Genomic DNA, 23,536 nt, shown 5'->3' with positions numbered 1-23,536 from the left:
TTGCTCCCCGGGCAATGAAGCGAACAGGCGGTGCTCCGCAACGTCGCGGGGAGTTCCCTCACATTGGCCTTGACATCGTTGGCGTTCCCCCTCCCCCCCCTGCCACACACCGCCGCATGATGCTGTCACCCAAGCGCATCGGTTTACATACATCATTGCCATTCGGAACATTTGCAAAGGTTTTCACCCTCGGAAACAGCCGTGTTGTGTGTATATGCTGTCAAGGGGCCCCGCACTCCACACCCAACACCTCAAGGGAGGGCACAGGGCGGGGCAACTTTGCAATCGCCTGGGTCTCATCGTTCGCGGTCCTCGAGCTTCAAACCGCCCCTATTGCCCACTCCCCGCCTTGGCGAGGCCTCCCCCCCGTGCCACCTCCCTAAGGTGACTAGAACAAACATCGCAGCCCTACAAGGACAACAAGATTACATAAATACAAACCCAGCCCTAGCCCAGGGCATTTGAGTTACGCGATAGCTCATAGCTGGCTACAACAGTCATAGGTAAGGTAAGGTATGGCATGCCGCAAAAAGGACGCATCGCAATCATCTCGGGCTCACGGCTAGCATGGCCACTCGCTGACATGTTCGGTCCGCGTGTCACAATCACAACCCCAGTCGCCGTCAACCTTACTGGGCGAAGGAGCACTTGTCAGGTCCTCAATAGCTATACACGCACGATATGACTGTCATACGGCCTGGTTTCTAGGTCCTGGTCCTCGGTAAAACCCCAAGAATACCTAGGGTCAAACAGTAATAAACTCTAAACTCGGCTGTCATGCTGCGAACCTTACAGACCTGTGTATTGGCCCCCTGCCAAAACTAACATGCAGCTGATGTCGACTGTTCTTGTCGCACCCATTAATAGTCCAGATACTCTCTTGTAATGGTGTCAAGCTCTCTCTCTCTCTCTATAAGACTCCCTAGCAAACCGCTCCCCAACTTGCCTTACCCGCTAGTCGAGCTCTCCGCATCGTCATGCTGTCACGCGCACGCACTCACCCAACAACAAATACGCCTTTGACCTCTAGTAATCAACCACCTGAATATGGATTTGCACATCCCTCTCGCACCACCCCGCCCAAACGGCCTCTCCTGCCACCACACCTCCAGACGACCTTCGCGTATCCAGACGCGCAACCGGATCGTCGTCAACACCGCCTTGCCTCCTCACTCCACCTGGTCCTGATCCTCCTCATCGCGCGGCGGACTGCTCCTCCTCGGCTCGCGTACCACCGCCGGTGACCCCATTCCCTTCGCCATCTGCAGCCTCAAAGCCAGCAATGGCCTTATCCTTAGTGAAGCCGGTAGAGTCAGTGCCCGCCGAGTCCACTTTGCTGTTCCGCTCAACACCGCTCGCACCCGCACCGCTCTGCTGCCCAAGCCGCTGTTGCTTGGTGAAATGGTCGTGCATGCGACTGAAGCGGCTGCGGCCTCCACCGACCTGACTTCCCGCGCTTTGCTTCATTTGCCCTTGCTCTGCCTCGCCGTGTCCGCGCCGCGCCAGCTCCTTGTCCATACGCCCGTCCACCTGCTTTTCAGCACCAGTCACATCCTCCGCCCCTGAAGCGCCCCCTCCGGTGGCACCAGCACCACCTGCACTCGCCACGTCCGCCTCGCCACGTCCAGCGCTGCTGTCCCCGGTTCCGGTGCTGCCGCCGGCAGCTGACGTGTCGTCCGAGGAGGTATTAGCAGTAGTAGTAGTACCGACCAGCGCATGTAGCTCGTCCAGGGCTGCCGTACCATTGCTGGCCGCAGTGCCTTGGGTCGCACCTGTCGCCACGGTCCCCTCAGTGACCTTTTCCGCCCATGTGGATGTAGATGATGTAGCAGCACTGGCGCTCCCGTTCACTACCGCTTCCACCGTATCCGCGGCCATAGGGGTTACCGCACCTTGACTGCCGCCAGAAGTAGTAGAAGTGGAAGCGGCGGTATCAGCCTGCGTGGCGCCGGCGGTCGTGTTGGAACCGGCGGCCGATGCATCCGAGTTCGCCGCGGTGGGGCCGGACCAGCCCGTCCAGATGTTGGAATTGGAGTACTGGAGCGGGCTCGCAACAGTGGTAGTAGCCCTGCACGCAAAATGGGTAGAGCATCAGGTCGAGGGGAAGGTAAGATATATGCGCAATAGCCAGGTGCCAAAGTCCCAGAATGCCTCCCCTTTAACTAAAAAGGGCGGCCGCCCCGAGTGCACAATGAGGCATAAGGCGGCCCCCAGATAGGCGCGAGCTCACACCACACAGTACTGGATGGGATTTCCTGACGCCGCGTTCCATTACTCCCATGTGCTGGTGGGTGCACACCCGTCATGTTCGCGTCCAGATGCCCCGCCGAGCCCCTCACTTACCCAGCTCCTTGCGTGCTACTGGCGGCTGTCGAGTTCGCACCGCCAGAGCTGCTCCCACTGCTGCCGGAAGAGCTTGTATCAGTTTTTGCCGCAGTCTTGCCCTCGGCCTCCTCGTCCAGCGTAAGGGCCGTATGTTCCCGTACCAGATGGTCGTCCTGCTCCATGCTCGCTGCTGTGATGGACGGGGTCTGACTGCCAGCCGCACCGCCGGTAGCGTTCGCGACTGGAGCCTTGGGCCCCGACTGGGAGATATCCTCCGCGCGATCTGCCGCACCGCTGGCGGCTGTCCAGTTTGACACGCCGCCGCCGCTGCCCACATCCGTTGCCGCCGCCAACTGCTGGGACCCCGGCCCTGGAGCGGTAGTGCTGTTGCTGCTGGTGGTCGTGTTAGCATCGGTCTTATTGAGCGCATTCCGACGTGGAGCAGACACATTGCCGGCCGCCAGACCTGTCTCTGTCCCAGCAGGGCCGGCTGCTGAGCCGGCCTCTGTCCCACCGGATGAAGCCGCCGCCGTCACCGCTGAGGTGCTCGTGGCTGTCCCCTCCTTCCCGTCCGACCCCGGTCCCGCTGCTGCGCTCAGCCTGAGGCTGTCAACCCGCTCCTGCAGCGCCTTGTGCGCCTCCAGAGCCTCTGACACCGCCGCCGTCTGCTGCTGCAGTGCCGACAGAGTGGAGTTCTGGTGTAGCTCCAACTGGTCGGCCAGCGTCTTGAGGGCGCTGTTGTGGGAGTCCAGCTTGGTGGCCAGCTGGTGGTGGGGGGGGAGTGAAGGGAGTGGGGGGAAGGTCCGTGTGGGGAGGAGAGGCATTTCGCGACAGGTGAAGCGTGGGCATGGCAAACCCAACCGAGCATCCGGTATTTGGCCCTTGTATGGGGGGGTTTAGTGGGGCCTCTTCCGCATGGCTATGTCATGCGGGTATGCTAATGGCAAAAGGCGTTGAGGACAGTGCACAGCAGAAACGGGAAGTACGGCGTGATTGCGGATGTGCTCCCATCTGGGTCGGCATCCGAGCAGCAGCGCAACCCCCGAGGATGTAAAACTGAGGGAGGTTAAGAATTTGATCAAGTCCAGCCAGATCATAGTCTCCCAATTGCACCCCGACCCCCTTTGGTCCAGGAAGGCAGGAGACGCGCGCACACACAACACACTCACACACGAACAAACAATCAAACAAACACGCTCAAAACCTCATTCCAATGCGCTTCAGGCGCGAAGGCAATACATCACACGGGAGGCATCGTCCCACGCCCCCACGCAGTCCCGCCCTGCCTGCCTGCCTGCCTCCCTGCTTGTCTATGGGTAAGTTACCATGACCGCTGAGTCTCATCCCCAGCGGAGCCCATGCAGACGAGTGGCAGGCTGTCCCACAGGTGTCGGTGCACCCAAGGTCCGGCAAAGCTTACCTTGCTAACGTTCGTCTCCACACTCGCCAACTGCAAGCCCAGGCCCTCCACTGCTTCCTTGCCTGACTTGCGCACCTCCTCCAGCTGGGAGGAAAGGGCCTTCAGGTTCTGCCCCTGCTCCGTAACTGCCTGCATTAAGAAGTGAATGGCACGGGGGCCAAGAGGCGTGAGACTGCCGAGTCACAACCCGGCCGCTGATCAAACTCATCAGTCGAGTTTGTGGCGCATGAGCTTAGTCCTCGCAAATACCCAAATCGCCCTGCACGGGTTTTCCCGCTGCCGTCCGCACACCGAGCTGTATGAGGGCTCTGGGCGAGAGGCCGCCGCGTGGCGTCCCCGCATCGATTCTTCTCTGCTCCTTCGCTCAGGTATTACCTGCGTGAGTTGGGCTGTGGTGTTGGCCTGCTGGATTGTTTCCAGAGCCACCTTCACAGCCGCGACATCTGAAATTGCCTTGGCGACCTGGGTAAAAGACACAAGGATGGGTTGAACGGCAGTGGAACACTGAAGCCCTCTCCTTAAGACTAACCACCTGCTATGAATGCTAGATGGCACCCTACAGTCCCATAAAACTGCCGGTCAATCGCCAAAACTCTTGAGAAGCGGCAAACATTGTGGTGCATATTAATTCGCTTCCGAGCCGTCCTCTTCTTTATGGAAAACCAGGGGAGAACCTGTGAAAAACCCCCAACCCCGCCCCACCTACCTCTTCTTGCAACCGTTTTAATGAGAGCTCCGCGGTATCAATTTCGTTTAGCTTGGGGTCCATCCTGTGTAGCTGGTCGGTATTTTGCTGCATGCTGACCTCGACATTTTTCAGCTGCGTGGCGAGAGACACTTCGAGGGTGCTCACCCGCGCCAGCCGACCTGTCACGCCGATGCACGACTTCCTTGACAGGTCGTTTTTATTTGAACATCGTTGCGATAAGCTCCTTCTTACTTTGGAAATGGAAATGCTCCAGAGCCAGGACAATAGCGAGCACAAGAATTGCGATCAACGTTCCATTGATGTCCTGAAACCAGGGGCGACGCAGGGGCTTCGAGCCCATTCCAGGCATACTACCTCCATGGTGGTAGGAAGGCAGCATGGCCTTTGGCCAAGTGTTTCGCAAGCTGCAACAGTCAAGTCACCCTCTACCTAAGGCTCCGGCTAACAAGAAGACATAATGAGGCATATGTTATCGCTTTTACTCAGATGTAACTTAAAGCTCATGTCTTTCACGGTTTCCTAACGCCGTAATGCTTGTACGAAATGCATCCTTGAACAAAAGTTTTTGTCAACTAACATTTGGTTTTTCTTTAGCTCGATATGGTCAAAACTGTTTAATCGCTGGTTGCTTGCATGCATGTTAACAGGAGGACCTTAACGTAGCGGAATGCTCGCTGGCTTTCCAGGGCCACCCGCGTATGGCGCGCCCCCGCCCGGCCCAGCGGGACCGCCAGGGCCACCTCCACCACCTCCGTCTGGACCTGGTATTGGAAGCTATGGCCCAGCTGGTTATAGACCACCAGGACCGCCTCCACCAAAGCCTTCTGGTTCACATGGGGCTCACCAGCAGCAACAGAATGGTCATCGGAAACCAGAGCCACCTACGGGCTTTCGCTCTGTCCCACCTGGAGCGAAGCCTGCGGCCACTCCATCGCATTCACAGCATCGGCAGCAGCATCCTCCTCCTCCCAGCAGCAGCCATGCGAGCAGCAACGTAATTCCTATGGCGGTCGAGAATCGTTTGCGAAGAGACACTCCATTCCTAGCGCACATCCGGTTCAAGAACGACCTACCGGAGATTCCGTCGGACCCCAAGATGCTCGTCTCGCAAATACAGCCGGAGGTGCTGTCGCGATTCTCCCTCACCAGCCTCGAGCGCCAAGCACGGCGTGATCTGCTCACGCCGCCCAATATCATCATCTCCCCCCTGGACGTGCAGCGCTACCAGGTGCCCGACCAGCCCGGGCCCATGGACCCGGCTGACGCCGCGCTCCTCAAGGACGACTCGCGACCGCTCGCTGTCGGCGGCAGTCCGCTCCCTGCCGCCGGCGACGGCCGGCACAAGTCGTTTGCCGCGCGCACCAAGGGCATGGGCGTCGACAAGTGCTCCTGGCTCATGCGCACTACATACATCTCCAGCTCCGACAACCGCGGTGTGCAGCGGCAGGGCCTGCCAGAGAAGCAAGTCCTGCAGGCCCGCGCTGCGGAGCGCCGCGGCGCGAGCGCCGCTGACGACCGTGAGCTCAACGACGTCGCGGCTCAGGCGCGTGCCATCGAGGCCTCCTTTGAGGCCGCCCGTGCGCTGCCCGTGCACAGCCGCAACCCGTCGCTGAAGCCCGTGGAGGTGCTGCCTGTGCTGCCTGACATGGACTCTTGGCCGCAGAAATTGCTGCTCACCACTTTCCACGACGCGGACCCTGCAGAAGAGCTGGCGGGGGTGGTGGGCACGGAAGCCATACAGCAGCTGCCGGCAGCCAAGCGTCAGCAGTTGCTGGTGGGCCACTACCTGCTCAAGGGCTTCACGCACCACATCAGCAAGGCGGGCCAGGACCGGGAACTGAAGATCATGGCGCTGCTGGTGCGGGAGGATATTGACCGGATGGTGGCGCGTACGGCGCACCAGGCTGAGCTGCAGGCGGCGGCCGCGGCGGCTGGGGATGAGGAGGCAGCGGCGAGTGGCGGCATGCAACCGGAAGATCTGGAGGGGTCGTACCAATGGATTAAGGATTACAACTACGAGTACAAGCGTGACAGTGTGCACTACGCCATTCGGCTGGATAGGGGAGCGGCACGCTTTCACCGGATGCAGGTAGGTATGAGATGTGACCCGGGCTGGGCAGTGGAGGGAGGGTAGGGGAGGAGTGGGAAGGCGGAAGGGAGGCCGCACAAACCTGGGCAAGGCATACACGCGAGGTCCGGCTACAAGGGCCCCTAAGTACCGGTGGGTGATGTTGGTACATGTGGCTGGTGCTGGTGGCGTTGGGAAGCAGGCAAGGGAAGGGGTGGCTGGAATGCCTTTGGTATGGGCAGGGAGGCTGGGGAGTTGGGCAGGGAGGCTGGGGAGTTGGGCAGGGAGGCTGGGGAGTTGGGCAGGGAGGCTGGGGAGTTGGGCAGGGAGGCTGGCCAGGGAAGTGGGATTTGCGTGACAAGGCTTTAGGCAGTTCCAGGCGTATGTCGGGGAGTGTTTTGGCGTGACGGAGCGCGCGAGCGAGCGTGGGGGAATGAGTCACTCAATGGTGCGTGAGATCAGAGCATTCCGACCAGTTGGATTGTCCTCCTGTCTTCCATTGCCGATGGGCGATTGTCACGCTCTGACCGCGTAGCTGCTAGATCGTCGTCAGCAAGCTCAATGGTGCTAGCACTGCACACAGAGGCGATCCGGCTGTTTTCCCATATGAGAACCTCTATGAGCCTGGTCGCTGTTCTTTCTGGCTGCGGCTGCGGCTGCCGTGTCTCACAGGGGAAACTGGAGCTACGCAGCTGGCGTGATGAGGAGAAGCTGGCTCGTGACCGCAGCCGCAAGCGTGTCATGGGTCGTGCGGGTAGCGAGGAGCCGGCCGAGGAGGATGTGGACGGCTCGGACCAGGTGCAGCGACCGTCTAAGATCCGTGTCACAACGCGAGATCTGACGGATCGGGAGCTGCAGGAGAGGGAGTCAAAGAGGCGAGAGCTGCTGCCGCCGGAGTGATTTGATGTGCGGTTTGCTTGCTTGGGTATGGCGGGCAGAAGAGGTAGAAGAGCCGGATATGGGGCCTGCGATAGGGGTTGGGGTGCGATAGGTGGGTGGGGAGCCGCGACCCACAAGTGACTGCATGAATGTGTATCTGGTCCTCTGGGGCAGAGAAAGCTACCTGGTATCAGAGGGGAGGCCGGGTTGTGATGTTCTCTTCGGTTTTGGGCGAGTACGGTGCGTTCGGGAGCTACTCTTTTTGTCCTTGTGAGTATCGTAATTGCAGCTGCACGGTACGAAGCTGTTGATGCAAGATGGCCGTCGTGCCAAGGAGCCTGATCGCGTTTGAATGCGGTGCCTTGTGTTTGAATGCGAAGCACTCGGGCGAATATGAAATCTGTGGCGCTTGGTGCTTCGCGGCGGGCTTTTGATATGCATTTTTAACAGATTTTGGCATACTATGCGTTGTACGCTGAACTGCACAGCGTTGCGAGGCCTTGTATGCTCGACTCAGGACGTCTAACGGCGAATGCGCCGTTGTCTTGCTGGAACTCAATAGCGTTTTGGACCAATGCCATAGTGAATGGCATAATTTAAAATTCTGATTGGGCATTTGGGCTGCTTTGTAATGCGAACACGCAGCCACAGTCGATTCCCGTATTCCCACGTACAACGTGTTATCGCAGCTGGCACTCACGCTTTGGCATGATCAAAATTCAGTACGATACTGCGATTTACTCTGAAAGAGGTTACCTTGTTTTGTTGGCCGCCGGGCTCTGAAGGGGCCTAGGTTCTAGGGACAACTGCGCGTGGCAAAGGGTTGTGGATAGATTTATCAGTGAGTCAATGATTGTTCTTTGCGATATTAGAGTTTCATTATTACGACTGCAGTTCAGTTTGATTAGTCCCGCCACCGTCGCGCCGACAGTATGCTTTCCGCGTTTCCTAAGCGGCGATTTATTATTGTTGGGCCTCAACATATCGTATCAGCTCCAATTTTCCGATATGTGGCGATTTTTCGCTGCATCGCACTACTTCGGATGCAAGCCATCGCTCACACAATGCCCGACATGCCGACGGCCCTCGCTCCCAGGTCGAGAAGAGGTTCGCGCCAAGTGAGACAGCCGTGTCGAGACCGAACATATCAGAAGCAGTATGCCACCTCTGCAACAACAACTTCAAAGAACGTCTGCAGGTCCCCCCTCAGCCCCGACTGTCCCCCGGCCCCCAGTCCCACCACTCCACTACCGCCGCCCGCTCCAATTCCCCCGGTCAACGCAGCCCTGCGTCCGGGTCAACGTAGCGCACTCACCGGGGAACCTGGACGGCGCCGCACCGCTGCAGCCGCAGAAGGCCGGCTCTGAGGGTGCAGCCGCGCCCCGGGGGGTCCCCAGCCCCGCCCGCCCCACGGAGCTAAATCTGGTGTTCGAATCCGACAAGAAGCAGGCGGCGTCAGCAGCCCCAGCAGCAGCTCTCTCCTCCAACTCCACCGCCACCTCCAAGGTCATAATGGAGAGCCCGGTGAAGACCACTGGGCTGCATAGGGCCCCGCTGTCGGGGGGTGTCAAGACAGCGACTACACGGTAGGGGAGGGGGAGGAGGGGCAGGGCGGGAGGGCAGACACGGCGGCTCTAGGAGTGGATAGGTGGGTGGGTAGGGCCCCTTTCCCCAGGGTCTGGGACCCCTTCCTCCTCCTCATCGGTTCCTCACTCACTCACCTCCTCACTCGACCAGGGCCCCCTTTTGAACGACCCCCATGCCCCTCTCCCCCCCCGAAACCCGCCAGGTACGAGCTGCCCTCCCCGCCAGTTGCCGTACGCAACCTCGTGGAGCACGCCCGCTTCGGTCACCTGTGCACCATGATGAGCGGTATGCACCACCGCAGGTAGGCGGGGGGGGCCGGGGCAGGGCGGGGCGGGGTTTTGAGATTTGGGGGAAGGATGCGGGAAGATGAGGAGGGGGTGGGGCGTGTGACGCGACGCGACGGAGCTTGGTGCGGGGTGCGGGGTGCGATTTGGGGAACTGAGGGGGGCCCTGCGCTGACGAGCTCACGAAACCACTCACCTTTCTTATCTTAGGGTTATGGCAATCCTGGCAAACCTGTCGGCCACAAACAGTACAGTTCAACACCACGTGCAAGTTCGCCCTCGCGCCCTCTCTCCCCCTCTCTCCGCAGGGGGTTATGCTCCCCCGCCCCCCTCCCGGGTGCCGTCCCGGGCGCGGAGGGTACTTCCTCACCCACGTGCCGGCCCAGGACCCCCCACCCCCACCCCCACCACTTACCTTGCCGAGGACCCCCCACCTCCCCCCCGCCACCTCCCCCCCTCTTCCCCCTACCTCTCTCCCAACCCCCGCGCACACAGGGCCGGCTACCCGTTCGGCACACTGGTGGACTTCGCCTCCGACGGCGCCGGCTACCCGGTGTTCTGTTTGTCCCCTCTGGCCATTCACTCGCGTAACTTGATTGAGGAGCCCAGGTGGGGGGGAGGGAGGGGGCGCTGTGTGCCGACCTGCGGCGGGTTGCACGAATGTAGGGGTGGGTAGTGGGTAGACGGGGGAAAAGGAGTTGGGCCATCAGATACTGATGGTGGTGACCTCTGTTCGTTGGCTGTGTGAGAAGGGGTCCTCCCCTTCTCATGGGTCCATTCACCACCCTAAACCCCCTTGTCACCCCCTTCATCTCCCCCTCCGCAACCGCCCGGGAGGCAGGTGCTCCCTCGTCGTACAGATGCCCGGCTGGACCGGACTTGCCAATGCCCGTGTCACCATATTCGGGGATGTGTATCAGCTGCCCGCTGACCTGCAGGTGGGGGAGGGGGGGGAGGGGGGGGAAAGACGAACCACGAACGAGTGAAGCTGCTGCCAAGGAAAAGAGTGTACAAGAAGTACAACTGACCAGAAGTCGTCCTTGAAGGCGGCGACCCGGAGGGGGGGGAGGACGGGGGGAGGGAGGGAGGGAGGGCTGCTCCTACTCCCACCTTTTCGACGCGCCCATCAGTCATTTGCATTGACTTTTACTGTCCAATGCATCCCCCAACCCCTCCATTTCCCCCCTCCCCAAATCTCCCTCCTCACTCCACACACACACACGCACACACGGCCACCTTGCTCCAGGACTCGGCTCGGGAGATCTTCATCTCCAAGCACAGCAACGAGCGCAAGGAGCGCTGGGTGAGCGGCAACTTCGTGTACTTCCGGATGAACCGCATCGTGGACATCTACTTCGTGGGGGGGTTCGGTACGGTGCAGTGGATAGCGCCCGAGGAGTACCTGGGCGCCGTACCGGACGAGATCGTACTCAATAACCCGGGACACATACTGCATGTGAGTAGGAGGAAAGGGGGGGAGAAAGGGAGGGAGGGAGGGGGGGGAAGGTGTGAGGTCTGTGTCGTGTGAAGCAGGGGTCGGGGGAAGCAGGGGCCGGGGGCGTATATGGCGGGAAAAGGACCGGTGTCTTAGGGAGTGCAAGAACACAGGCGATTTCCAACAGTTTGTTTTATTAGTTTAAATCCCCAGAGCACATCGCTCCGCTTAACAATTAACTCGGAAAGCAGCTCAATGGTGTATAAAACACACACACACATTCGCCTTGTGAAGGGACCCCTTCCCTCCCCCCTCCCTTCCCCCCAAAACACACACACACATACACACACACACAACACGCGCGTGTCAGGTCCTCAACGAGCAGTTCGCTCCCGTGCTGAGGGCCAAGTTGGGATGCGGCAACCGGCCCCTGGATGAGCTGATGTTCATATCCATCGACGCGTCCGGAGTCGACATCCGCGCGAGGACCGGGTCCGAGTTCAGCGTCGAGCGAATCGGGTTCTCGGAAAAGGTGGGTGCGTATGTAAGTATGTGTATGTATGTATGTATGTATGTATGTATGTATGTATGTGATGGGGGGATTGTGGGAGAAGGAAGAGTGGAGGAGTTCCTTCGTGTGTGTGTTTGGTTCGTGTATAGGATATGGCTTTCCACGAAGTCACCCTTTGCCCTCGCGTGCCTTCCCTCCCTCTCCCCCGCCCCAGGTCACCACACTCCCCCAGGTGCTGGCGGCCATGCGGCTGGTGGTGGCGGATATGAGCAAACAGAACCCCGGGTGTGGGGACGTGTGAAGGGATGTGGCGTGGGGGAGAGAGCGACCCAGGGCGTGTGATGCGACCCACCCGGGGCCCCCGCATTGATATAGCACATGAGGGGAAAGGGGGAGAGAGAGAGGCGGGGAAGAGGAGGACGGTGACGGTGGAAACCCTAGCTGGCCGCAGCGGCGGTGAATGCCGGGCGGCTCTCTACCCGAGGTCGGTGATGGGGCGGGGGGGAGAGGAGGTAGGTGGCTGCAGCCGAGGCGGGCCAAGGCGGTGTGAATGGTGGTGGGGATGGGGATGGGGTAGCAGGACACGTTCGTGGAGGGCGGACGACCCGGGCCCGTGTGTTTGTCTGTATGTGTGTGTGTTGTGTGGGGGACGTGCAGGGTTCTGGCACGTTAAGGCGGGGCGGTGGAGAGGAGCCTTTGCGGGGCGGGGTTGGGGGGGGGTAGGGTAGAAGGTGTATCTGTCGCTGAGTGTCCGGGGGGGGCCCCGGTGTACGGATGCCAAAACACAACCTGGGTGTGGACGCCCGCATGTGCGCATGGAGCTGTTGTAATAATGTGGAAGTTGTACCGGAGTTTTGGAAAGCGTTGGCCAAGTGCAAAGAAGGGGGAGACACGAGCTCGTCACAACACGGGTGTTTGTGATTGGGGCTATCAGTTATTGGGAAATTAGTTGGTTTCCGTTGTGGTGGTTAGTGGTAGTTAGGATTCGTGAGCAAGACAGCACGTATAATAAAGTGTACGGCGGTCCGAGCCCCGGCCACTGCTAATTTAGATTATTAGGGACACCTGACGGGGTAGGTGTGACAGTTGGAGTCGGTTGGGGGGCGGTTGACGACCCATTTGCTTTCCATGTGTAAGAGCGTGTAAAGGGGTGTAGTGGTCTATGATAGAAACCTTTCTTTGGACGTCATTGCTTCCGATGTACGACGTATGCAACGCTTGGCACTTGGACACTTAATGAGGATTGTGTACTCGTACATCTCGGCTCAGGGGGCGATTGGGCGCCGTCCCGGGGTGTATGTGTGTATGTGTATTCGTGTACGGTAGTTAGACATTGCCGGGATGACTGTTTGTATCTATGTTCCGTGCGTATGTCTTTTCCAGACATACCGGTGTTGGGCGGGTGGGAGGGGCGTTGGGTGCCCGTGGGGGAAGCTCGCAGGGGGGAGGGTAATGTGTAGTGAGATTCGGCTTCAGTGCCGTACTGCTGGCGTTATAAGCCGCGCCGCCACCCTACCCGGTTGGCCCCCTGAGTAGCCCCCTGGGTTGCACCTCCTGCCAAGCTAAATGTAAAGTGCACTTTACGAGTACGACAGTCCGAGCATGACCCAGATCAGATCAGCGGAGGCCTCAGCAAATGTGCACTGCAGTGCGGGCGGGGGGGCTGCAGGATGGACTGGAGCTGGGGGCTAGTCGAGTTCAAAAAATTGCGGTGCAAGAAGATAAAAACTTGTTTTACTCGGCGACTTCTTGGGCGCTGCTCCCTCTCCGATATCACGGTGCGGATGCAGCCTCTGCCGCCGCCACACCTTCCACCACCTTCTCGCCATAGAAACGCCGCGGAGAGATGGACCCCGAAACTGAGGGGCCTCCCGCCACCGCCGTATTCATCCATTAACGCCCAACGATTTACCGCCACCAGCTCCATAGGGGGGATACACCTTGGCCGCCGCGCTGGCACCGCATCCGTTGCACGCGCACCCGCCTCCTTTGGCTCCTCCCACCAAGAATCCCCTAATAGGCAGACGAACCACCACACAGGTCCCCCCCCAGCCCAAAAGGCCTCCCCAGCAGCCTGGAGATCGATGCTGCCAGCCCCCGGCTCAACCACTTTGTCGGTTGACGCAATCCTGCGGATCATCGCTTATCAGGCATGGAACCGGCGCGAAAAAGCACGGTATAACAATGTACGACACACGGAACAGTACGGCACCACAGCCACAGCGCCCAATTACTTTGTTATACCTCTGTATGCCCACACCCCAGCGTGGTAAAATCATGCCTTGCACGCATTGTCGTCCGTGTCGTACAAATACGCTGAATTTTGACATAGGTAATGTTCCCTTCCAAGGCATACATATGTTGGCTATAGCATACACAGCGTGTCATGCAGCATCCGTCCTAAAACTCATGATGGAGGTCACTGGACCAAATCCACAAACACAGGTCGCATCAGTTAGCAGCGCCCTTCGAAAAACACTTTGTTTGGGTTCCTTAGCTTTCTTTCGATCCGATTCCACAGGGGGGCAGGAAGCAGTATATTTGAATTCAGGCGGCCGCGCTGCCGTTTACTGCCACTCCCTGCAAACAAACGCTCTCTGGACCCCCCGGTAACCCACAGGCCCCAGAGGCCGCAGAGTGCTGCTTCCCAGCGATTATGAACTCGCACCCAACTCCCACACACACCGAGGACCCATCCGCGTACCCTCTCCCCCCGGGCCCCCGATCCCGGAGGGCATCTGCCGCCCACCCTGCACCGCACCCACCCTGCACCGCACACCGCACGCTTTATCCAATAGACCTGTTAGCAACGGAGGGGCTCAGCGACTAACCCCAACGCTCCGCCATATCCAATACCATCGGCCCCCGCCCCCGCCCCCACCCCCAATCAGGGCGGCCAGTCGAAAGGGTGCGAGCTTAGGTGTAGAGCTGGTACGGCCTGACTGCCTGATCCAGCCCAGTAGTGCGTGCCGGGGAAACACGCGAATACCCCTTTCCCGCATTAACCAACTATGGCATTTAATTAACAACCGTTATAACCGCCGCAGCCGTACTGCAACCGCAACCACCCATATGCCCTGACGAGCGGGTATTACTGCACACTTCGAGATGCCCCCCAGGCGGTGCACTGCGGCGGCGGCGGCGGCGGTCTGCACGCTCACCCGCACGAGGACGCGGGAAGGGGGGGGGAGAGTGATGACGTCACGATGACCATATGCCGTACGCAGATTCGAAATCACCGTGCATGGAGCATCCAACCCGCCACCGCAGCACAGCAGTGAACCACCACCACGAGCTCGCCTCCAAAAATCTGTATATATTATATACACATACACATACACAGCCACATACGTACGTACAAACAAACGCCGTGTAGCCAGCCTGGCCAATTACATCTATATCCCATATCTACACACAATACCTTCTAGTTTACTAGACCCTATTTACAATATAGAGACAATACAGTATTGTTTATGTGGACTATAAAATAGTCCACATAAACATTGTCCAATATTGTTAATGTATACTGTTCCACGAGTGGAACAGTATACATTAACAATATAGGACAATCTCTGTATTGTTTATGTGTAATTTTAGTAAACTAAAATTACACATAAACTCCAGGGCCTTCAAGCTTTTCCTGCGGTACCCCTAACCCCCACCCCCACTCCCAGTGCGCAAGTCCAGTAGTGTGCCAGTGCCCCACAGTCGACACCTCCCATTATGTGTCCGAAATGCATGGGGATGTGAAACCCCACCACCATCCCCATTACCACCGCCACCACCGTCACACCACCACCGCCGCTGCCGCCGCCGCGGGGGGTGGTTGATGTCCAACACACACACACACACACACAATAACATAATAACAGTCCTTCGAGCGATTGCGATAACAGCAATTGCGAGCATGGCGAGCGGATTCCAAGCATTTCGACCAGTTGAACCGGATTGCGACCTTTCATGGCGGGGCGTCCCCATGCACACTGCTGCTGCTGCCACTATCGGCGACTGGCGGTACGGCTGTCGCTGCCGCGACGGCAGCAGTAGCCATAGCAGTAGCCATAGCATTAGCATCAACCGCGGCGGCCACCCCCCCCTCCTCCTGTACCTTGACCTCGGGGACGACGGCGGCGGCCGCGGCGGTGGGGTCCGCAGCTGTGTCTGTTGCGGTGGTGGCGGCGCCCAGCTCCGAATCCTTGGCCACATCTACCGCCGCTGCCTTTGCCGCCGAGCTGGCTTTCGCTGCCTTGACTGCCCGATCGACCTGCGGGGTGGCGGAGGACGGGCGGGCCGAGCGGGCCACGCGGCGGCCGTAAGCGAGTGAATGAATGATTGGATGGCTGCCCGGGGGGCATGCGGGCTGCGCCACAGCGGGACAACCCCCCTGTCAGGGGGTTGAAGGGGATCGTCCACCGGTGCATCCGGCCGCACATCACCATCACCCAACACTGTACGAATGGAGCCCAGCCCCCCGCTAAACCCCCCGGGGGGGAAGGGGGAGAATTTCCGGTCCAGTCGCTGTATGTCGTGTCGTGTCATTAATTCGAGTGTGAGGCGAAGGGGCACAGACCTCGGGTCGGCTCCGCCCGCCATCCCCCTTCCCCCCCACAACACACATACAGACATACATACAGACAGGCAGACTGACAGTGCGCAATAGACGCAACCTACTATCGGTGCAATGTACTTGGCCAGCGCCGCCCCGATGAATATTTGGCTCAGCTGCCCGACCACCGAGGGTATGGCCAGCAGCCCCTGCTGTGCGGGCAGCGAGGTGACGTAGGAGATGAGGGTCACCGCTACTGGGGCGGACTTCTGGGAGGCCATAACCACCACAGCCACGTGCTCGGGGAGGGGGGGATGGAACAAGAACCTGAGGGGGGTTGGGGGGAGGGCCCGGAAGGAGGAGGGGAAAAAGGCGTGTGTGTGTGTGTGCTAGGGGGGCTAGATGGTTCCCCGGACGGTAATCAGGACGCAACCTCAGTAATGCCCTCATAGGGGCGCCCTCCTCCCCTTCTCCCCCTCCCCCCCTCCCCCGGCTCACTTCACCGCGAAGTGGTTCACCACCAGATAGAACACGTGCACTGCGGCACTGAGCACAATGACGGACACGATCATGGACGCCCGCTGCTGGAACAGCAGGTCCCGGGCGCCGCTGAGGGTCTGCCACACGATGCAGGCCAGGTTGGTGGTGGAGGTGATGGAGAGGGGGGTGCGGTACTGCTTGGCGAAGGACTCCACGGGGCGCGACAGCTCACGGAGGAGCTGTTGGGGGGGGTGAGGGACGAGGGTGTATGTGGCGGGGGGGGTGAGGGCACATGTGATGTGGCAAACACAACTGGGATCAACGTGCCCTTTCCCCCCCCCGGCATGTGAGGGCTGTTTGAGGGGTTAGGTTGCTGCGGACCACCTCGCCACCGGCTGGTGGGCTTTGGACCTAGGCAGCTAACTCACATACATAGATACATACATACATACATACATACATCCCCATCCGAGCTCCCCTTCCCTCACCTTGCCCAGCACGCTGGGCACCAAGATGGTGAGAGTCAGCTTTAGCAACAGGTCGGGTATGTTGACGTTGAGCCGCAGCCCCCCCGTGTCGAAGTTCAGGAACAGGAGCTTCAGGTAGAGGGGCATGGTGAGCACCCCCACCATGTTGGTGCCCACCGTCAGCAGCAGGGCGATGGCCTCATTGCCCCGACACGAGCGAACCAGGGCAACGCCGATACCCAGGGTGGTGGGCACCAGGCAGAAGATGGTCAGACCTGCAAGTGCAGGGGAAGGGGGAGGGGGAAAGACGAGCCACGAATGAGTGAAGCTGCTGCAAGGGCAAGAGAGTATCAAACGTAGAACTGACCGAAAGGCGTCCGTGGCGACCGTGATCTCGAGGGGGGGAGGGGGGGAGATGGGAGTTAGTGCGAAATGAATCAAGAGAAAGAAGGAATGGGGGTGGGTACGGAAAGTGTGTGTATGTATGTATGTACGTATGTATGTATGATGTTGTTACAGGGTGGTTAAGCTTCACCCGCGGCCCCCTTTCCCGGGGCAGTCCCTGCTCTCCCCTGCGAGAGGGGCACCCTAATCCGTTCACCCCATCCAACTTCAGAATGTATTCGTTGGGTTCAGCAACTCACCACCAGCATCCAACCAAATCTAGCGAATCAACGGCGCCTCAACTTAGGTACTGGTCAGCTCGCAAGTTGATTTTATCAATTTCTACACCGTCCACAAGATGGGGGACCACCTCCCACTTCAACACCTCTCAAACATCCGAGAGGTCGGCAGGCGGATTTGAACCCGGAACCTCCGGGAGCAGAAGTCAGGCCTTAACTTCTGCCAGCCACCTGCCTATGTATGCATGTATGTATGTATGTGTTCTTGCGGATGCGCCGGGAGGGGGAGGGGGGGGAGGGGGGCACCGGCGGTCCAGGAGCTGGAGCAAACGCAACCAAGTCACCAAACCAGGGTAGAGCGCAGCAGGAAGAAGACGGAGAAGAAGTGGAAGAAGGAGAAGAAGAAGGATTATCAAAAAATGAAAGACGAAGAGAAGCACCGGAAACGGAGGTACACCTCTGTCAACCGCAGCCCCCCAGCTCCACACACACACACACACTAACCCAATCTCCCCCCACCCACCCCGCCCTCCTCCACACACACATAAGGCCCATTCACTTACCCACAGAGAACGCCGGCGGCGTCAGGGGTATCTCCCTCATGGCGAAACCCAGGGCGGGTGTGACCAGCAAGATCATGGCGAACCCGAACGCCACTGCGGGCCAGCTGTCGCGACCCATGGCTTTCCGCAGCTCCGAGGTGTTGAGGACCAGACCGCTGATGAAGAACACGATGGCCATATTGACTTCCTGGCATGGTGGGGGATGGAAGGGGGGGCAGAGGAGGTGGAAGAAAGGGTAAATAGGGTGCAAGGGGGAGGAGGAGCTGGGGAAAGGGTAAGCTGAGCTGGGGGCGGTCAACTGGGGTGAGGGGTGGGGTGAGATGGGAAGGGGAGGGAAGCGGGAGAGGAGGGGTTGTAAAGGAGGATGGTAGGGTGGTAGGGTGAAGTGGGGGAGGGGTGATAACCCTGGCGTGGCGCTGCTGACCCCTCCGGCCGGCATCAGGCATAAGCCGCGGGGGAAAACCCCCTTCGCCTCGCGCACCTCACGCCACGTTATCTCACCGCACCTTGCTTCATCTCACCTGGATGATGTGGACATTGTTTGCCACCACGATGTTTACCAAGAAGCGGCCAGGCACAGGATACGCCAGCGCAAAGGTCAATGCCACGGCAAAGGCTATGGGGAGGTAGTTCTCAACGACGAAAGTCCTGTAAGTTACAGGTCCACCGGGAGCAGAGACCTGATGAGAAGTCTTACTTGATGTATTCGGGATTGGCAGCTGTTGCCAGACGGTGAACGGTTCTGGGCTGTCCTTAAATTTCAGCCAAATGCAAAACCACCAAGAAACATGTATTTAAAGCGTACATCGTTTCGCTTAGTTGTAGGCAACACACTTCGACTCACTGGACATTTTGCAGCCGCTGCTTCCAGCGCGGCGTCTCTTCGCCTTGAAGCAGCGGCATTACTCTGCTTGTATCATTAGGACTTTTGGCGGTCATGGCTGCAAACATCCAGTCATTGCAGCAGCCGTGCAGGCCGGCCTCACTTCAGCCACACGCCAGCAATCACACCTCCTGATAAAACGAACACATTTATTTCCAATCTTCGGAACCCGATGCGTGGGGTTTGAGCTGGAAGTAGGGCACGGTTTGGCCTCGCGGCCTCGGCCGTTGCTCGTTGCACCGGAATGCAAACTGCCGAGCCCTAGTTCCTTCTTCCTTGCTCATCCCAACATCCCTGTACACAGCCTGTCCTTCATCAGTCAAAGCTTGGCCCCTTTATTGGCCCGCATTACACACCAAAGCAAGGTAGGGGGTAATAGGCAAAGTACTTTCAAAAGCCATCGCAACGGAACAACCGCCACCTCGCAGGTCGAGCCCATGGCATCATGGAAGATGGAACCACGGATGGCATTTTAATTTAAACTGTTAGTCCACCGACTGTCCGCAGGACTGTTCATGTGCCATAGGAAGAGTCCGTCATATGGTACATCTTCGGCTGGGTCGCCAACCCGAGGGCACCCCGCAGCTTGCACCCAACATCCCGATCCCCATCACACCAGCCCACCTTTCCGTGCAGACATATAATATATCAAGCAAAGCCGCCTCCCGAGCAACGTTCCAACGCATTTGGGTTGGTTGCGCCATTCCTCGTTTTACAAAAGCCCGGCCCTACCTACCACGTACAATCACAAGCCCTCTAGCAGCACTTGGAGCCATCCAGACAGCCTTCGGAGGCCCTCAGTCGCGATCGCGAATCAGTAGCTCTGTATCATCGCGTCGAGAAACCAAAACACATTCCGCCCTGTCCGCATCGCCGGCGATACCCCTTCCCCAGTCATATGCAGTCGCCGACTACCCTGTCAAGTTAATAACAACCCTATTGTTGGCCGACATGTAGGCCATACTAACAATCATTATCACAGTTAAACATACTGACAAACACGTACATGCATACATACGTTCATGCATGCATACGATCATGCACGCAGCGGCGCTCATTCACCCATCATCCGAGGAGAGAGTCAGCGCGCACTTCACAACCCGCCCTTGTCACGCCGCCATCCACCCACGTCTTGAACTCCCCCAAAGCGATCCGCAGCTGCCTGCCGCCCCCTTCCTGTCTACCCCGGGGCACAGCCCCCTGCACCATTGGGCCCCCTCCTGGCCCCGCCCCGCCCCTCCCTCCCTTTCTATCCAACCCCCATCCATCCACTTCCCCTTCCTCCCCCTCCTTCCCCTCCTCCAGTCCCACTGGACACCAAAGCCACTGTCCTCACACGCCGCCGCTGTCCGGCGGCAGACCGGAGCTCCAACCCCCACACCCTCATCCCCTCTTAATACCCCCTTTTACCTCTCCGTCTATTTCTGGTACCACTGGCCCCACTCGCCAGCTATTCCCCCTACCCCCTCTTCCTCCCCCCCTGGTTCACCAGAACGTCGGGTACCTCCTTCCCGGCACCAGGTTATTGAACAGCAGGGTCACCCCCACCATCACACTGGACCCCGCCAGGGCGCTCAGCAGGAACTTGAAGCCCCTCCAGTCGGGGATGGGGTCGGCGTAGGCCGCGATGAGACCTGTGGCGCCGGCTGCGGGGAGGGAGGGGAGGGGAGGGGAAAGGTAAGGTACCCGGTACCTGGGGCGTAAGGGAGGTAGGGCGGCTAGCGGCAGCGGTTCCAGCAGCAGCAGGAATACCATCTGGTACCACCACCACCACCACCACCACCGAAACCACCGCCTTCAGCGCTAGAGAATGTATGCACGTGTGTTTTGTCACCCGGGGATACGGGGCGGCGGACGGGTGAGCAGCTGGAGGGCAGTTGTGGTGACATGGGGAGGTGACAGGCGGGGAGGGGCGCCCGCCCAGCAGCAGAGACCCCGCACCTAGGTGTAACCCGTGGGTCGCAGTATGTGCAGCACTGCGACCGGCCCAGGCAGCTGGGCAGGTAGGTAGGGCCCCACATTGAGGCGGCCTTCGCCAGGACAGGGGCATGCCCCCTTCCACTCCACACACACACCAGGGCCCCGGCAGGGCTGACCGACATCCTGACTGGTGTTCCAACCTATTAACATCCTCCCGCACAGCCCATAGGCTCCTACGGCCCTAACGACTTTGACCCCGCCGTGATATCCCTGGCCCTGGACGCCTGAGAGCCCTCCTCACCCCGGAGTTCCCCCCTTTCCCGCGGTCCCCACCTGGCGGGTGAGTTGTTCCGGTGGCCTGCATGGCGGTCAGCGCGAGGGACATGCCGAGGGCGGCTGACAGGCAGTCCGCGCGGCCTCCCCCGTACTGGGGCTGAATGATGAGCCGCACCAGGATGCCGACCAGGGCGCTGCAGGTGTGGCCGCCTGCGGGGGCCGGGGGGAGGGGTGTGTAGGCAAGATCAAAAGGGGGGGAAGGGGGAAGGGGGCCAACGGAGATGGGGAAGGGAGTCGGGTCGGGTGTTTTGGCCCTGATGATGGTGATGCTGCTGATGGTGATGCTGCTGATGGTGATGCTGATGATGGCAATAAGGAAATATGCATGTCCGCACGTTCTCACATAATGCGTTGTGCAGTACCGCGTAGGAGGCGTAGGAGGGGGAGGAGGAGGGTGAGGCAGACAGCAGTCAAAAGACATGGGGGCTGGGCAGCGGCCTTGCGGCACGAGGCCAATACGAGGGAACAGCACGCACCTATGACGTTGCGAGGTTGCGAAAGCTTGGCTGTGGGCAGTCCGAACATGAGAACCGCGCTGGCGCCCAAGGGCGCGATCAGCCATCTGAAATGCATCTCAGGTCCTGACGCACACAACCACCGGGCAGGGCCATTACGGGGCAGCAGTACGGCCCATGAGCCGCGAGACCAAACATTTGAGATATGTCACTTCAGACTTTACGTAAGAGTGGCTTTGCTAAGAGGTTTGAGGTGCTCTCACCTGCGTACTGGTCGAGAGCAGCGACTACGAGGATGGCAATAAATGCGCCAGCCCATGAGACTGCTAAGTTGCGTAATGGCTCCCGGGGAAGTGGTGTATCGGTTCCACCCTTCCATTTTCGGAAGTAATCGAGCACAACAGACGTAGGAGCTTGCACGGGTTTTTCTCCCACATCAACTGTAATCGCAGGCGGCTGCTGGCCATCACGGCTGTCGTTTGCCAAAGTCATAAGGCTTGATGCCCTTGCCGCAAGCAATTTGGTGTCCGGCACCAAGATGAATGTTCACCAGAGCAAAGACATCGTCATGCGATAACCATGTCGCTGTGTAAGTCACGAAGCCTTAGCTAACTACATAAATGAAATCTTATACCATATCTGTTAAAAATGCAAGACACTGGACACACACAATTCCTTGGAAGGTCTTTCGTAAGGCATACATTGTTGGTAGTCGGAAACTGTCGAAACCACCTGGACCGCTGGAAGACCACCTATGTACCTCTCCGTCCTTGCTTCAACCCTCTTTGCTCACGTCACTTCCAGCAGCATGCAAGATGCAGCCACGTCCCCGTACTGCACGTAAGCGTCCACCAGGGCCATCCGCAGCTCCTGCGCCAGCCGCACGGTGGCCTCCGCTGCCTTCCCCTCGTCCTGCTGCCCCTCCACCATCTCCTCCCTCTCCATCCCCTCGTCCTGCTCGCCTCCCACTTCTCCGACCCCCGGCCAGCACCCTTCCCCACATTGCCCCTGCTGCCCCTGTTGCTGTCGTCCAGGATCCCCCTGCCCCTTTCTCTCGCTCTGCACCCTCAACGCTGCAGCACTTCCCAGCAGCTGCCGCTGCCGCTCCCTAGCCCGCTGCACCGCCGCAGACAACCTCCGCAGCGTCCGAATCGCCTCCCGCAGCTTCTCCCCCGACTGCAAAGCCCCCCGGCACTGCCGCCGCCCGCTACAGCCACCCGCCTCACCGCCCACAGCTGTAGCAGCATCTACAGGACCGCGCAACCCCAACCCCCCGCCTCCCCCTCCGCCCCCTCCGCCCACGAAGTTGCGACTGGAACTGGCCGCTGCGACCGCAACCCCACCGCCACCGGCACCACCACCACCACTGTCGTTGGTGCTACAGCTGTCCATCCAAGCCGCCTGCAGCGCGGCATGCAGTGAGGCCAGCAGTCCGGGGCAGTCCGCCCTCAGCTCCAGAGAGATCTCCACTGCGTTGGCCGGCAGCCCCTGTTGCTCACTTTCTCCCGCCACTACCCTCGCCAGCCCCGAGCCCTGTAGCCCCGGGCCCCGCTGTAGCGCTCGCTGCTGCCCCCCGGGGCTTCCCAACAGGGGCGCCTCGCATGCCGCAGCACCCGCTGTTGCTGCTGCTGCTGCTGCTACTGCGACTGCCGCATTGCCGCCCATGGGCCGCGAATCTTGGCGGGCAGTAGCCCCCGAGTGCCAGCTCCAGCGCCAGCTCCAGCTCACCTCAGCCCGTCCGCCGCACAGCTGTACGGCGCCTCGAGGGCCCTGTGCTGTCGGTAGCTCCTGTGCTTCCGGCAGTAGCAACCCACGGCGCAGCAGGGCCGCCAGCTGCTGCCGCAGCGCTGTCTCAGCCCACGATTGCTGCAGCGGAGGCTGTAGCCGCGGGCGTGCAGCGTCTACGGTGCTCTTGCCGCCACCAGGCGCTACAGCTTCGCTACTGCTGCCCACTTTATCCCGGGGCGGTAGCCGCAGTAGCAGCTGCACGGACCGCCGGTATCCCAGGGCCTGAGAGATCAGCCCCAGCCCCAGCCCCAGCCCCG

At 59.7% G+C, this 23,536-nt stretch overlaps 4 protein-coding genes across 4 annotated transcripts; 1 reads left to right on the top strand and 3 right to left on the bottom strand.

Moving 5' to 3' along the window:
- Positions 1-1,194: 1,194 nt before the first annotated feature.
- VOLCADRAFT_119852 (uncharacterized protein) lies at positions 1,195-4,544 on the bottom strand (the record flags this gene model as incomplete). Its single annotated transcript, XM_002958049.1, has 5 exons — positions 1,195-2,068; positions 2,344-3,089; positions 3,746-3,874; positions 4,121-4,207; positions 4,452-4,544. The coding sequence occupies 5 exons, from the start codon at positions 4,542-4,544 to the stop codon at positions 1,195-1,197; spliced, it is 1,929 nt and encodes a 642-aa protein (XP_002958095.1).
- A 517-nt stretch (positions 4,545-5,061) lies between these two features.
- VOLCADRAFT_121678 (uncharacterized protein) lies at positions 5,062-7,422 on the top strand (the record flags this gene model as incomplete). Its single annotated transcript, XM_002958075.1, has 5 exons — positions 5,062-5,390; positions 5,413-5,667; positions 5,734-5,985; positions 6,070-6,543; positions 7,195-7,422. The coding sequence occupies exons 2-5, from the start codon at positions 5,458-5,460 to the stop codon at positions 7,420-7,422; spliced, it is 1,164 nt and encodes a 387-aa protein (XP_002958121.1). The 5' UTR covers positions 5,062-5,390; positions 5,413-5,457.
- A 5,376-nt stretch (positions 7,423-12,798) lies between these two features.
- VOLCADRAFT_99308 (uncharacterized protein) lies at positions 12,799-18,800 on the bottom strand (the record flags this gene model as incomplete). Its single annotated transcript, XM_002958048.1, has 8 exons — positions 12,799-12,861; positions 15,327-15,482; positions 15,890-16,091; positions 16,263-16,483; positions 16,733-16,986; positions 17,898-18,084; positions 18,419-18,545; positions 18,742-18,800. The coding sequence occupies 8 exons, from the start codon at positions 18,798-18,800 to the stop codon at positions 12,799-12,801; spliced, it is 1,269 nt and encodes a 422-aa protein (XP_002958094.1).
- Positions 18,801-20,265: 1,465 nt separating this feature from the next.
- Positions 20,266-21,609, bottom strand: VOLCADRAFT_69044 (uncharacterized protein; the record flags this gene model as incomplete). The annotated part of the gene is made up of 3 exons (XM_002958047.1): positions 20,266-20,426; positions 21,034-21,170; positions 21,509-21,609. The coding sequence occupies 3 exons, from the start codon at positions 21,607-21,609 to the stop codon at positions 20,266-20,268; spliced, it is 399 nt and encodes a 132-aa protein (XP_002958093.1).
- Between the last annotated feature and the right edge of the window lie 1,927 nt (positions 21,610-23,536).

Source organism: Volvox carteri (assembly GCF_000143455.1).
Source record: "Volvox carteri f. nagariensis unplaced genomic scaffold VOLCAscaffold_85, whole genome shotgun sequence".
In the NCBI taxonomy this organism is placed as follows: Eukaryota; Viridiplantae; Chlorophyta; class Chlorophyceae; order Chlamydomonadales; family Volvocaceae; genus Volvox; species Volvox carteri.
Note: the sequence above shows the minus strand (reverse complement) of the source record. Positions and strands in the feature narration are given on the sequence as shown.